The sequence below is a fragment of the Pistacia vera genome, unplaced genomic scaffold (genome assembly GCF_008641045.1).
Source record: "Pistacia vera cultivar Batoury unplaced genomic scaffold, PisVer_v2 Contig52, whole genome shotgun sequence".
In the NCBI taxonomy this organism is placed as follows: domain Eukaryota; kingdom Viridiplantae; phylum Streptophyta; class Magnoliopsida; order Sapindales; family Anacardiaceae; genus Pistacia; species Pistacia vera.
Genome location: NW_022196357.1, coordinates 2,151,710 through 2,167,532, shown reverse-complemented (window position 1 = coordinate 2,167,532; position 15,823 = coordinate 2,151,710). Strand labels below are relative to the sequence as shown.

General features: G+C 36.6%; 1 protein-coding gene across 1 annotated transcript; it reads left to right on the top strand.

Annotated features, from left to right (window-relative positions):
- Positions 1–1,785: 1,785 nt before the first annotated feature.
- Positions 1,786–8,263, top strand: LOC116106586 (pentatricopeptide repeat-containing protein At1g20230-like). The gene is given in 3 exon segments (XM_031392956.1): positions 1,786–2,904; positions 2,907–4,884; positions 7,263–8,263. Coding segments are annotated over 2 exon segments (2,331 nt in total). The 5' UTR covers positions 1,786–1,790; the 3' UTR covers positions 4,124–4,884; positions 7,263–8,263.
- Positions 8,264–15,823: the final 7,560 nt, after the last annotated feature.

Below are 15,823 nucleotides of genomic sequence, written 5' to 3'. Positions count from 1 at the left end.
GGCAGAATGACATCTGCCCAGACTATGATCGCTTAAGCGACCCTTTATATCACTTAACGATTCTTCCTAAAGACACTGGTCACTTAAGCGATTTATGATCGCTTAAGCGATCTTTTTCGAGGCAGAATGACATCTGCCCAGACTATGATCGCTTAAGCGACCCTTTATATCGCTAAGCGATTATTCAAAAGACACATGGTCGCTTAAGCGATTTATGATCGCTTAGTGATCTTTTCCGAGGCAGAATAACATCTGACCAGACTATGATCCTTAAGCGACCTTACGTATCGCTTAAGCGATTCTTTCTAAAATGACATCTGCCCAGACCTTGGTCGCTTAACGCTTTAAGATTCTTAAAACTGACCGAACAAGTGCCACCAAATCTCTTTCACCATGCCTCATTCTAGCTAAAATGGCCCTTATTCTGTCAAAAACCTCCCAGCTCGACCTCACCGTCACCCTTGCAGGGAAGTAGGGTACCTTCTCACTATAGGCTCCAACTCGTACTCTCTACAGTTTACGGTCCGCACAATCTGCAACATCGATATAAATAAAATGTCATCAACAAAAATAAAACAAAACCACTGTTCCTTAAGCGATCTCGGATCGCTTAAGAGATCTTTACTCTGCCTCATACAAGATCCTTAAGCGATTTTAAATCGCTTAAGCGACCAAGAGTTCACTGAGAATCTCTAAGCGAACAACAGATCGCTTATTATATCTGTGATTCTGCTAGACCTAAGATCGCTTAAGCGACCAAGAGTAAACACTCATGATCGCTTAAGCGATCTTAGGTCTGGGCAGAATCATCTGCCCAGATCTCAGATCGCTTAAGCGATCCTTTTATCGCTTAAGCGATCATGGCTGCGATCACGAGTAAAACAGATATCGCTTAAGCGATACAAATGATCGCTTAAGCGAAATTACAAGCAACATTCCCAACTACACCTATCTTCGTCGGCTTCTCCTCGTCGCCTGGATCCTCCTCCGACTCCTCCTGGCCTGAATTCTCGCCGGAATCCACTCCTGGCCTGAATCTCTCCGAATCCACCTCCTGGCCTGATCCGCCTGACTCCTCGTCTTCAGACCCGTTGTGCTAGTTCTTCCCTCTGTTCTTGTGCCGCTGGCATCTCCTCTACGTGTGGACCACCTTCATTGTCAGATGATCCATCGGACAGCCATTGAACTGCTTGTGCCACCGGAATCTAGGATTCGAAGTGGCGTTGGGCTTCCCTCCTCATTGCCAGTGTCACTCATGGTTTTGGATTGAATTGGTGTCAAAGTTTGCAGTTTCGATCGGAAATGTGGACTGTATCGCCGGAAATGGCATAGATTTCGTTTACGGTTAAGGAATCGATTTTAGGGTTCAACAATCGATCGAAAATCGTGACTATATCTCCCCGAAAATCGCGACTGTATTCGGTTTAGGGTTCAAGAAATTGATTTAGGGTGCAAATCAATTGGTGTTCGATCAGAAAAAATCGCGTCTCCCTTTCGTTCAAGAAATCGCTTTTTGAACTGATGAATTTCGATTAAGCGAGGTGAATAGTTAGTGGGGCTTGTTTTGTGAAATTTCAAATTTTAAAAACTTTCATTATTTCTGATTCGGCCCATATATGTTTTAATCTTTTCATTTTAACCCATTTTACGTGTTTAATTAATCTTAACTATGCCACGTCATCTTCTCTACATTAAAAAAAAATGATGAACAGTTTCAAGGCCATTTTCTTAAATAGGAACTTGGGTTGACCGGGCAGCTAAATTTTCTCCCGTTTTCAGCTCTTTGAACAATGAACTTGACAAAACAAGCTATTCCTCACTTGGAAAACATTCAACGCTCGATCTTTCATACCCTCAACTCACTCAACTCATCTCTGTCACAGACACAACAAGCGCATGATCACATTCTCAAAACCGGCATCTCTAATGACATGGATCTCGCAACAAAGCTTCTGTCTCAATATGCAAATCACCAAGACTTCGATGACGCAAACCAAATCCTTTCTTCTACTCCGGAGCCGACAACCTTTTCTTACTCTACTCTTATCTACGCCTACTCGAAACAAAATGTTTTTACTCAATCGCTTCGTGTATTCGCTCAAATGCTCTCTCACGGTCTGGCACCTGATACTTACTTGTTGCCTAATATTGTTAAGGCTTGCACTAGATTGTTGTCATTGGAAACTGGAAAACAAGTTCATGCAATGGTGTTTGTATACGGATTTTATTTAGATTCGTTTGTTCAGTCTTCTTTGATTCATTTGTACATTAAATGTCAGAACATTGGGGACGCTCACAAAGTGTTTGATAGATTAGCCCAACCGGATGTGAAAACTTTTAGTGCTCTGCTTGCGGGTTACGCTCGACAAGGGTGAGTGGATGTAGTGAAAAAACTCTTTAACGAGATGGGTCGTTTAAGAGTGGAACCTAATGTGTTGTCTTGGAATGGTATGATTGCAGGGTTTAATCATAGTGGCAATTATGAAGAGGCGGTTATTTTGTTTCGAAGGATGCATTTTGAAGGATTTACGCCTGAGGAGCATAGTGTTTCTAGTGTTCTTTCAGGTGTGGGCGACTTGGAGAATCCCAAACTTGGGTTTCAGATTCATGGTTTTGTGATTAAGCAGGGTTTGTTAGGGAACGAGTGCATCATTAGTTCACTTATTGATATGTACGGAAGGTGTGCATGTACATGGAATATGTCCAAAGTGTTTCATGAAATGGAAAATCTGGATGCAGTTGCTTGCAATGCTTTTGTTACGGGTCTCTGTAGGAATGGTCTTGTTGAAAATGCATTGGAGGTCTTTAGGCAATTCCAAAGCCAAGGAGTGGAATTAAATGTTGTGTCTTGGACGTCAATGGTTGCTGGTTTCTCACAGAATGGGAAAGGTATTGAGGCATTGGAACTTTTAGAGAGATGTAGACAGTGGGGATAAAGCCAAACAATGTTACAATACCTTGCTTGCTATCAGCCTGTGGAAGTATTTCAGCATTGATGCTCGGGAAGGCGGCTCATTGCTTTTCTATCAGAAGAGGAATATCTGATGCTATGAATGTGTCTGGGGCACTAATTGATATGTATGCAAAGTGTGGAAGGATTCAAATGTCACGACTTTATTTTGATAGGATATCATCCAAAGACTTGGTTTCTTGGAACGCGCTAATGGGTGGATATGCTATGCATGGAAAGGCTAAAGAAGCTATAGAGATTTTTCATTTGATGCAAAGGAGTGGACAAAATCCTTCTTCTATTAGCTTCATTTCTGTATTATCCGCCTACAGCCAGGCTGGCCTAGCTGATGAAGGCTGCAAATTTTTTGATAGCATGTGTAAAGAGCACGGTATTGAAGCAAGGATGGAGCACTATTCTTGCATGGTGACCCTTCTAGGTCGTGTTGGAAGGCTGGAAGAGGCATATAATATGATTGAGCGAATGCCTTTCGAGCCAGACGCTTGTGTTTGGGGAGCTTTGCTTAGTTCTTGTAGAGTTCACGGTAATGTGAATATAGGTGAGGCTGCTGCTAAACATCTCTTTGAACTGGAACCTACAAATCCTGGGTACTACATCCTTCTGTCCAATATATATGCTTCCAAAGGCATGTGGAATGAGGTTGATGCAGTGAGAGATATGATGAAAGCTATAGGTTTGAGGAAGAGCCCTTGCTATAGTTGGATTGAGGTCAAAAACAAAGTGCACATGCTTCTTGCCGGAGATGAATCACATCCTCAAATGGCCCAAATCATGGAGAAGTTAAATAAATTAAACCTGGAGATGAAGAAGTCAGGTTACTTTCCACATGCTGACTTTGTGCTGCAAGATGTGGAGGAGCAGGATAAGGAGCAGATCTTGTGTGGGCACGGTGAGAAGTTGGCTGTAGTGCTTGGACTTCTTAATACTCCACCAGGAGCTCCTCTTCAAGTGGTTAAGAACCTAAGAATGTGCGTTGATTGCCATGCTGTTATAAAATTTATATCTAGTTTTGAAAGGAGAGACATATTTGTCAGAGACATTAATAGGTTCCATCATTTTAAAGATGGAGTTTGTTCTTGTGGGGATTGTTGGTGGAAAAATTTTATGGCTGACTCACAAATTGAAACGGAGGAAGTGAATTTGTGCAATTGAGTCCTTTGGTGATGTAGGAAAAATATTGTTTAATTCTGATTTGCCACATTGAGTAATCTCGGTCAGTTGGTGTCTTTGTGGATCCCATGATGTAGTCGATTGGGAAACCGTGGGAATTCATGGAAATTATGGCCAGCTTAGGTTTAGCCACTACCTGCAAATTTCGGAGGACTTAACGCAGTGGGAGTAAATGTTACAAGATTCTAAATTAATCTTTTTAAATAAGTTGAGTTTTTTGTTCTCATTTGGGTTCTTATATTTGTAAGCCCATTCAACTAATTTCTATTTATACACCTATCTCCTTACATTTTACTGGAGTTCACTTATTGAATGCGATGGAGTCAATTATTGATATGACATCTAATGGCAAGACATGATGCAACATTGAAATTAATGTAGGTTAGAAATAGGATAGCAGTTTCTCTTAGAAGGAAGTGAATGCTACGTGTGAGTGCGTGTTGACGTATGATGAGTTTTGCATAGGATGTAATGATGTGGAAAGAATGGGGTTCTGAGGAATATAAGCATTTGGAGAGATAGTAGAGGCTGGTGTTTATTTCTAATTTCCATCCAATGAATAAAAGACAGAGAAAGAGAGAGAGTGATGAGAAATGAGATGAGGGAAATGAGCTCGGAGCAGCGCGGTTCAACCAATCACAAATGGCAACTCTCATGAGGAGAAGCTACCTTCCTCCACTAGATTTTCAGGTCTCTTGGCTTCAAAGGATCGTGATTTTCTCTTCTCTCCAAATGGAACTCAGGTTAATTTTTCTTCTTTCTCCTCACTTTTGCTCTCTCTTTTGTTCTCTCTTTTGTCCAGCTTTTCTCAGTTTGCAGTCAAGGAGCTTAACTGCTCTAGGAGCCTCTTTATCATCCATAGGTTGATAACTATATTCACAGCTTGCTAGCTTTCGTAGAAGATAATATATTATTCTCTTGTATTTTCTTGGTGTGTTTTATTTGTAGAAAGAGAAAAAATAAAATTATATGACAAACATAGATCGAGATCATCTCTTTCTTAATTCTCCAGGTTTTCTAGGGATCACATGCATGTGGCACTGTAACTAAACAAAATTAAAAAAAGAAAAAAAAAAGAAAAAAGACAGATATTGATAATTCATATATTTAGCTAGGAACTCTCTAGAACCATATAATAATATATTTTTCTATCTAATTTAACGTATTATTTGAAGTCAAAATTGCAAATTAATATGATTCATAATTTATTTTACCTCATAAAGTTGTTTGACTATTAGACAAGGTTGTTGAACGTATAAATTACTAGGCAGCCAGATAATCTTATAAGTTATGATAAAGATGCTAACTAAAGCCTGAAGGTTTGCAATAGATAAACCTTTTAATTATCATAGAATATTCTCATTAATTAACTATCAGATATATTGCAACCGTTTTTAAGGCTTTCTTTGACTTGGCAATAAATTTTGTAGGAAATCATCCTACAATTTTTTATTCATTTTTTCTTGCCCTAAAACCAGTTTAGATCTTAAAATCTCACCAAACTGATTGCTGTTCACCGGAAAATTCATGATGTAGTATATTTTATGTGCTATTAGGATTACCATTATCAAACTTGTTTTAATTGTGGTTTGGGAACGAAGCTAAGATGCATCTGATAAGAATCCTAGAGTTAGCTGTTGAAAAACTTGTCGTTTGAGAACTCAATTATGTTTGAGTGTACTGCACATGTGGACAAACCGCTTGAGACTGATGAGACTCCAGCAAACACAATAAAAAATACACACACAGCACACTCAACAATCAAAGAACAAACATGATCAACAAAATGTATATTGATTCAAAGTTAAAACAATTCCTGGAGAGTCACAATCAGACCCAACCAGAAGCAAAAACAAAGAGGGGATAGTTCCTAGCAATTCGAGGAGCTAGGGGCCTCCATTGACAACTTTAGAGAATAATCTCCCCCTATTCCCGATTCTAACTGCCTTTATATACTAGTGACCTTTTCCCATATTCCCTCCTAACACAATCCTGCCACGTGTATTTCCTATAACCATATCCCACTGGCCCAACAATCCTTAGTGTTTATTCACACTCCTCACCCCCTTCTGCACTTTGTGCCCCTTGTATTGATAAACCTTAGTAATAGGGGGCCTATCAGAGACCTGTATTCTTGTAATGCTATTTATGTTACTTTTGGCTGATGTTATTTTACATAGCTGGCTGAATAATGCCATGTTAACGCTTAGCCAACGTTATATGAATTCAGATAATGTGTAGTGTCATTTGCTTGGATTAGATAAAAACATGCTGTTTTAAGTTTAATGATCAAAACACATATTATTTCTTTCAATTTTCTAATTATGTGGAGAATCACAGTCTTGTTAGCCAGTTAGTAAGAATTGATGAATGATATAGATGATATAAATGTGTCAGATTTGAATTTCTTATTCCTCTTATCTTGATCGTAATCCAACAAAGCTTGAAACAAGAAACATGGTAGAATAAAAAGATATTCATATCCTGTTTGTTGTTGTTCTTGTTGTGGTTGTTGCTATTTTAGGGGAGGGGTCCCTTTTGTGGGGTGGAGAGGGTTGTTTATGAAATGCTAGTTGTCACGATGCTCAACATGCAAAATATGCAGTTGTAATCAATATGGGTTCCTTCACTGTACATATTCAAGAACAACCAATTTGAGTGGACACGTGTTATCAACTTTGTATCACTCTAGCCTCACATTAACGCTATGTGTACAACACTTAACTCATCCGCACCTACATTTATAAAAATTGGTGGCACATCAGTTTCCAGGCTCAAAGTTTTTGTGTAATTGGATTCTCGCTAGCTTGACAGTTGGCCTTACCGTTTTCATCCGTTTTCTCTCATCCAGTTTGTCCTTACTTGTCATCAGATCCGTTAATATCTTGGTCATTGCGTTGATATCCTTATTCCTAATAATTAGATGAGCTGAACTCTCACAATCATGCTGAATAACATAATAGTATTCAGCCAAATCAAGTTATATATATGTATATGTATATTTATGGCTTAATGTTTTAATTGGGTTATCCTAGAATAGAAAATAATTGTAAATTGTGGGAAAATAAATTTGGCCAAACTGATTTATCTGAACTGTGAAATATTTGTTTACTTTGTGTAGGTGAAGGTTTCTGATCTTGAAGGCAAGGTGACTGCCCTTTACTTCTCAGCAAACTGGTATCCACCATGTCAAAATTTCACCGAAGTCCTTATTAGTGCATATGAAGAGCTAAGGAATAGTGGTCTGGTTTCGAGATTGTGTTTGTGTCATCTGATGAAGATTTGGATGCCTTCAACAACTATCGTGCATGCATGCCATGGCTGGCAATTCCATTTCTGATTTGGAGACAAAGAGGGCCTTAAACAGAAATTCGACATTGAAGGTATTCCTTGCTTGGTTGTTTTGCAACCTGATGCTGAGGATGATGCAATATGGTACAATGGTGTTGAACTCATTTATAGGTATGGGATAGAAGCCTTCCCGTTTACTAAGGATAAGTTGGAGCGAGGTATGTTCATACAACATAATCTTTGTGTATAGTGTTTATCTATTCGTATCCAAATGAAACCGTAGTTGTACGACATATATTATTCTAGTTCTTCCACATACATATGTTAAAACTCCAATGGAACAACTTGTGTTAGTGATTATGAAACATGCTACCTGTTGTACATGTTTGGTAAAAATCCTAATGTCTTGAGGTAAACTGCATTTGAATTTACAGCTGAATTGAGGCAGACGATGAGAGAAGAGATGGAGAAACATCGTGACTGCAACAACAAACAGAAGATACGTTACTTGATTAGTGAAGGTTTATAGAGATAAAAACATCTGGAATGAGATGCTTAACATGCGGTGTCACTCCGTAGAAACTGCATTTGGAACGTCCAAGGACATGAAACTAATGGAATATTGAGACAAATGACAATGCAAGCTACGAAGGTGGGAGTTCTGTTTTTGCACTTCTAGTAGTTTTAGTCCGTGTATCTTCATTGGAGCTGGTTTTTGCTCTGCTAAACTGTGGAAATATTTAGCAATTTTCCCTTGTTACGGATTTAGAATTTGTTTATTTTTGTGATTTATATATTATATCCACTATGCTAAACTGTCCTGAAAGCATGCAAGTGTAGAATTTCCATAGCTTGGAAATTCATGTTGAAATGTATATAGTATCTCTTTCTATTCTCTTTCTACACCATGCTATGTTATAAGGTTTTTGCGATGGGAAACCCGTGAGTGACAGAGATGCCTACATACATGCTGCCACAGTAGAGAGATACAATATTTGAATAGTCCGTTAGTAGTGTATGTGGACGAGGACTGTACCCAGCAGAACATACCTACATGCACGCTGCCATGAGCGGCCACAATAGAGAGATACAATATTTGTACAGTTCGTTAGTAGTGTATGTAGATGAGGAATGTACTTACTCACATGGCTAGGGTTCCAAATCTATGCATCAACCTAGTCCGATCGGCAAACTAGATTAGAAGAAAGAAAAAAAAGAGAAATAGAGAAGAAAAGAAAGAGATATAACATAAGAGATAGGAAACAGAAAAGAAAAGAAAGTTCTTTTCTCCAGAAAGTTTATTATTCTACATATGCTACTTACATGATTTAGTATTTTTTATGTGTTAAACAATGTACAGTTTTATTCATTGTCTTTGCACGTTGATAAGTAGCAAATCAGAATATCAGAAAAGAATGAAGAATATTATCAAAGAATAAAGTGAGAAAAGGAAAATCAGAACATGAGTAATGGAGGAAACACAGTAGTGTAGTTTGGTTTACTTACTAAGCAATTAGTGCACACTTCGTTATTTTACTGTTTTGCAGGTATTAAATAATTTACGACCGGGTGGGACGTCAAGAAGCGGAGGAGTTTGGCGGCACTGTTCAAGATTACCTTGTGCTTATTAAAGTATATCAGTATTTTGTGTATATATTTATATGAATTAAAATTAGAATTTTCATATTTTACATTATGTATATATATTTACAAAAGTTATTTACTGGATTTTATCATATATTTCTCAAAGAATTACTAGCTATACCGTATATTACAATTTCACTTATATAGTGTCACTTAATTAAAACCCTAATTCAATAGGAATAGCCATGGACTCTTAAGTTAATCCATCCTTGCAACCAAATACACCCTTTATGGTATTTTAATTTTAATTTTAATTGATTATTAATATAATTAAAATCAATTAACATATATATATATATTAACATTTAATTATTAATAATAATCCATTTAAATATATGCGCACATATATTTAAAAATAATCTCACTGATTTTAATTTTAATATTAAAATTAATACAGACAACAACCTCAGCAAATTTAATTGCACTGTGAGATTATCAAAATACCATTTCGTCCTAAAAGATGAAAATACCCCTTTCACAAAAACGATTCTTAAATTATTTTCTAAGTGTGTGACCCGTAGGTTCCTTATAATATCGGTAGTGAATAGTATCGTGATTAACACCAATTAATCGTCTTATTACTCGCAGACCAAGACTGGCCCCTAGTAAGGCATCATGGCCACCCGATAGATTCAGATTCAACGAAACAACTACCTATCAATGATATAGTTACCATGCAATCAAATCCTTTCATCATCTGTTATCTCATCGAGACTGAGGTACAGAAATAGTGTCAACCTCAGTTATCCTCGATATCTATGTATTCAGTTACTGGACCAATAACCAGAATAATAAATTGGATTGAGCAACAAGTCAATCCCACTGTGGTCATAACTTTAGTGTCATTGCCATTCACTGAATTGAGCCGTGAGATAATTTCTTTCATACCCGGGAGTGATGAATCCTTTGTCAATCCACTACAGTATTGATACAGTCCTTGATGCAGTCAATCACTACCATATTGATAGCTTTGAATAGAACTACGTTAGGCTAGTGTCAAACTACACCAATCGATGCACAAGGCGCTTTGGTAATCTCAAATCTAAGGATCACATGCACCAGCATTCGTTAGATGATTTATTCCATAGACACTGGGGTTACTATCTATATGGAATCCTCTGGTGGGTCTGTCCAGTGAACTTGCCTCCAACACCATACGTTGCACTAGGTTGTCGGCAAACAATTTTGATAAGTGAGATCAGTCACTGCCTTTCGACAGGGTCGTTCAACGCTACGATAGCGTTACTATATTATATGTTTCCTTGATCAGAATAATACTGGGGTTATGGACATTTATAGAATGGCCACCACATGTGATCGTAGGGTTCTCACTATCAAGATTTGAAACACTTGATACCCTTGTCACGGTTCTACTATCCTAAGGACATATATAATTACATATAACTATGATTTACACGATATAGAAGGATATGCCTTTTTTATTGATGAATAAACATTTATTATAGAGTCAAACTCACAATAATAGATTGGCTCCAGGGCACATACACTAACAATTCTCAGTTCATAGATAATATAAGCACAAATGAGAAAAACTCTTCCTAAGCTACTAACACTTTAAAGGCAGTAGAGCAAGACATTAAAAGTCTAAACCAGTGATGTTAGATGCTTCTAACAATAATAGAGGAGCGGTCAAAGGTAAAGGTAAGGTTAAGTCCAAACCCAAACCTAAGTCCAAACCTTAAGATGCTCTTAAGTCTTAGGGTGACATCAACAAAGGTAGGAAAGGTAGTTTGCTTTTGCTATGCCAAGCATGACCACTAGAGGAAATACAGCAAGGCCTTCCTAGAGAATAGAAGAAGAGGGCTTCTTCTTCTAAAGGTGTGTATTGAGACTTATCTTTTGTTACATCTTGGGCCACTGACACTAGATGTGGTTCTCACAATTGTAATAATATACGGCAGAGTAGATTGCTTGGTCAAGGAAATGTGGATCTACTAGTTGGAAATAGAGCACGTGATGTTGTATTAGCTGTAGAATCTTATTGTCTAATTTTGCCTATGGGCTTGTTATTTGGAACTTATGGATTATTATGATTTTTCCTTAGTTTCTAGAAATAATATTTCTGTGTCCACCTTCGACAAGTGAGTGTTGGATATAAAGAAATGCTCAACAGTGCGGTTTTTCACTTAAGTTAGAGTAGATGCCTATATGGTGAAGTCTGTCCTCTGTACTCACTAATTCAACTAAGAAAAATCCAGAAAAGTTCCTAAACTTTTAGCTCCTTTCTTCTCTGATTTTCTCTCTCAAAACCTAATCTCACATGGTATCAGAGCACTATTAACTAACATCGAACATGGCAATGATACTTAAACCTTTCGATCTAACAATCTTGAAAATGTCATTCATAAATCATCTAGCTTACCTTTCTCAAAAACCTTAGCTATTTTGGTGCTCATTTATCATTGTAGTAAATATCACAACATTAGGCTGCAAACCTCTTTGATTCATCAATTCCAACAACCCATTAGCTTCCTCCATCTTCCCCTCCTCGCAAAGCCGACTTATCATTGTAGTGAATGTCACCACATCAGGCTGCAAACCTCTTTGATTCATCAATTCCAACAACCCATTAGCTTCCTCCATCTTCCCCTCCTTGCAAAGCCCATTTATCATTAAATTAAAAGTCACCACATTAGGCTGCAAACCTCTTTGAATCATCAATTCCATCAACCCATTAGCTTCCTCCATCTTCCCCTCCTTGCAAAGCCCATTTATCATTAAATTAAAAGTCACCACATTAGGCTGCAAACCTCTTTGAATCATCATTTCCATCAACCCATTAGCTTCCTCTATCCTTCCCTCCTTGCAAAGCTCTTTTATCATTGTAGTAAACGTAACCACATTAGGCTGCAAACCTCTTTGAATCATCAATTCCAAAAACCCATAAGCTTCCCCCATCTTCCCCTCCTTGCAAAGCACGCTTATCATTGTAGTAAACATCACCACATCAGGCTGCAAATCTCTTTGAATCATCAATTCCAACAACCCATTAGCTTCCTCCATCTTTCTCTCCTTGCAAAGCCCATTTATCATTGAATTAAAAGTCACCACATTAGGCTGCAACCCTTGATCTCCCATCTCAATAAACAAATTCTCAGCCTCCTCAAAATTTCCCACAGAGCACCAGCCGTAAATTAGAGAGTTACAAACAACCACATTTGGCTTAACTCCTCTACTCTTCATTTCCAAAAACAATTCTTTTGCCTTATCTACCAACCTAGCTTTGCAAAGGCCACTGATAATACTACCATAACAAACAATATTAGGCCTGACCCCAAACACAACCATTTTCTTGAGCAACTCCATAGCCTTCGAACTCCTATTCTCCAAACACAAACCTTTAATCAAAGAATTAAAAGTCACAGCATTTGGGTTAAACCCCACCTCAAAATTCTCCAAAAAACAACAAAACCATCACTAACTCGACCCACATTATAAAAACAATTAATCAAAATATTTAAGGTAATTAAATATGGCATCAACCCCATTGAATCCAGTCGTTTGTAAAGCAAAATAACGTCTTCATAAAACCTCTTCTTAGCAAGAGCTCCAAACAACCGGTTGAATGATGAAATTGGTGGTTTGGGTTGCATATGAATCATTAAACTAAAGAAATAGCGTGCGTCAGCCAGAGTGATAGTACCTTGTTTATAGTTTTTTCGAAGGAATACATCAAGCCTTGCTACATCTTCAACGTTATATATTGAATCTTGTGGTATGGTTGTAATCAATTTACATGAATTTGTGAATAAAGATGAGATTTTGGTTTCAGAAAGAAAAGAAAAACGATGAAGAAAGGTTTTGAAGGCCATTTGGGTAGCAGCGTTTGTGGATTATCTAGGGTTCAAAGCGACTTCGTTTTACGAGAGTGGGGTAAAATGCATTTATCTAAAACCTGTTGGGTACAAATGTAATTATCCAGACACAGGTTGAAAGAAACAAAATTATAATAAAAATTGAGTTATTTGCTCATATTTTAGCCTACAATGTTTTCATAATTGCCTTTTTGTTTATTTTTTAGGTTATTTAAATTTGTTTTTTCATAGGTTATTTTAATCATTTTTGTTTAGAAGAAAAATATAAAATAAATCATACAAACGAAAATATCCAACATTTTAAGTATTACTATTAAATAACATTAATACTATAGTATATATTTAATCTTAGTCAATTAAAGGCTCTCGATAGAACATAATACAATCATATAAAATTAAATTATATTTTATACTAAGCTCAATCAGCCTAATAAAATTTAAATTATGTAAAAAGGTTGAGTTGAGTTCCTTAATTTAGATAAAATTTTATCAAAAGCAACACATACAGATTGTCAACACCAATGTTTTAATACCCAACCTAATAGTGAATTAAGTAATCATACTATAAATCTTTAATGTAATATTATAATTAATTAAATTTTTAATCATTTAATTAAATATTGTACTAATGTTTGTAATGAAATATTATAATTAATTAAGTAATTAAGTAATTATACTGTAAATCTATAATGTAATGCTATAATTAATTAAATTTCTAATTATTTAATTAAGTAATATACTAAATATTATAAGTCAATTAATTAAGTAGTAATCAATTAATGTAATGCTATAATTAATTATACTATAAATCAATTAAATAATGTTATAAAATTATCATTAATTAAGTAATCATTTAACTATAATGTAATGTTATAATTGATTAAGTATAATATTTAACTAGTAATTAAATTTATTAATGTTTATCAATTTATCATATATAAATAATTAATTATTAATTTATTATAAATATACTTAGAACTTGATAATTGAAGTAAATAACTAAATATATTATTATTCAATCAAATATACTATATTATTCAAAAGTGATTCTTTTAATAACATTAAAACACTTTTAATTGGATCCTAATTCCAATTATATACTTAATTAATCAAAACTTTAATATTTATATATTATAATATATTAAAGTTTTCAATATAGTGTAGTTTATATGTAATAAGTATCATTGTATATTTATTTAATTAGGTTATTCTAAAATTTTAACTTTTTCTATTTTCAATTTTTTATATGTAAAATAATGAAACCCCCATTATTCACAAATATTTCATTGGAGCACAGGTTCCAAAACAAGTTCTAAAACAGGTTTCAAAAATCGGTTCCAAACAGGTTTCAAATCGAGTACCCGCTACAGGTTCCAAACCAGGTACTCGTTTCAGGTTCTTTTTCCATGTTTCGGTTCTGGTTCCTCCACACATAAGAACCAGAACCGGAACTGGAACCATACAGTGTCGGTTTCAATAAAATGGAACCAGAACCTACCCGCATAGTGCTGGTTCCGGTTCTACCCGCTACCTGTGCTCACCTTTATTAAAACAATCTCACGGGAAATGAGAGTGGGATAAAATATATTTATGTGAAACCTGTAGGGTTGAGATGTAATCATTCAAACAGTGATGGCATGTTAAAAGAAACAAAATTAATTTGATCTTTCAAGTTTCAACCCCTCTCTCGTTCTCTCTTTAATGTAGGCATGACAATGTTCCTCGGGATTTCGAAGACCCACCCTGCCCCGACCCATATGGGGTGGGGAAGCCCTGATTTTTTTGGGGATAGGGGCAGGGGTGGGGGGTGTTTTAATCCCCATCCTTGGGGATGGGATGGGAGTGGGGAGTGATTTTGAGGGTGGAGATGGGTACGGTGAATGAGATCCTCGCCCCGACTCACCCCGCCCCATTGCCATGCCTACTTTAATGTAATGACACGTATTCATCTTTACTCTTCATCTTATTTTAACCACCTTTTCTATATTATATTACAACTTTGCCATTTTCTTTATGTTATTTGTTTTTTAATAGGTTATTTTATCACATCTTATTGTTTATGGATTGTATATTTGGTGTTGTGAAGTCCCACGGGAGAGGGGGTGCAAGTATACATGGGACGATGACCTTAACCCCACATGACACATTTTGGCCTGAAGCCTGGAAACAAGATCGTGAGGCCTTGTAGTGCCAAAGCGGACAATATCATATTGAACCATTTACAACACATTATCAACACGATCGCGATGGGGGATGTGCTGTGAAGTCGAGTGAGAGGGGATGCATCTAGAGGTGGAAAAGTAACCCGCCCGGCCCGGCCCGCGGTGGGTTACGAAATTTGGCGGGTCGGTCCTAACCCGCCCGCCAACAAAGGCAAGCCAGGTTAGGCCCGTCGTTTTGGAGGAAATGGCTGGCCCAGCTCGGCCCGCCAACCCTAACTCGCCGGGTTAGGCGACGGGCCGGGCTGGGTTAGCCCTATTTTTTTATTTTTTATTTTATTTTGTTTTATTTATTTAACTTTTCAAATTAATAGTTATAAAAAAAAGTCTAAATATGTCTGGGTATAAAACTGATTAATGAATACTGTTACAAAAGTGTGTTAAAAAGCAAACTGACTCCAGTCAACTGGTTAGTCAGACTAGAATTACAGATTTGCCCTTTGTCAAATTGAAATTACAGATTTATCCTTCAATTACCAGTAAACATATTCTAACATTTCCTTGTAAACAGGACCTCTACTGAATTCTCAAATGCACTACCAAAACCATATTCTAACATTCCCTTGTAAACTCAACCTGCACTAGAAACTTTCTAGCCACAATGATCAACAACTCAATTTATTCATTCAGCAAACCAGAGCAACCAGAAACACTCATCCTGCAGCATAATACCAGTGAACTCTCCAGCTGCA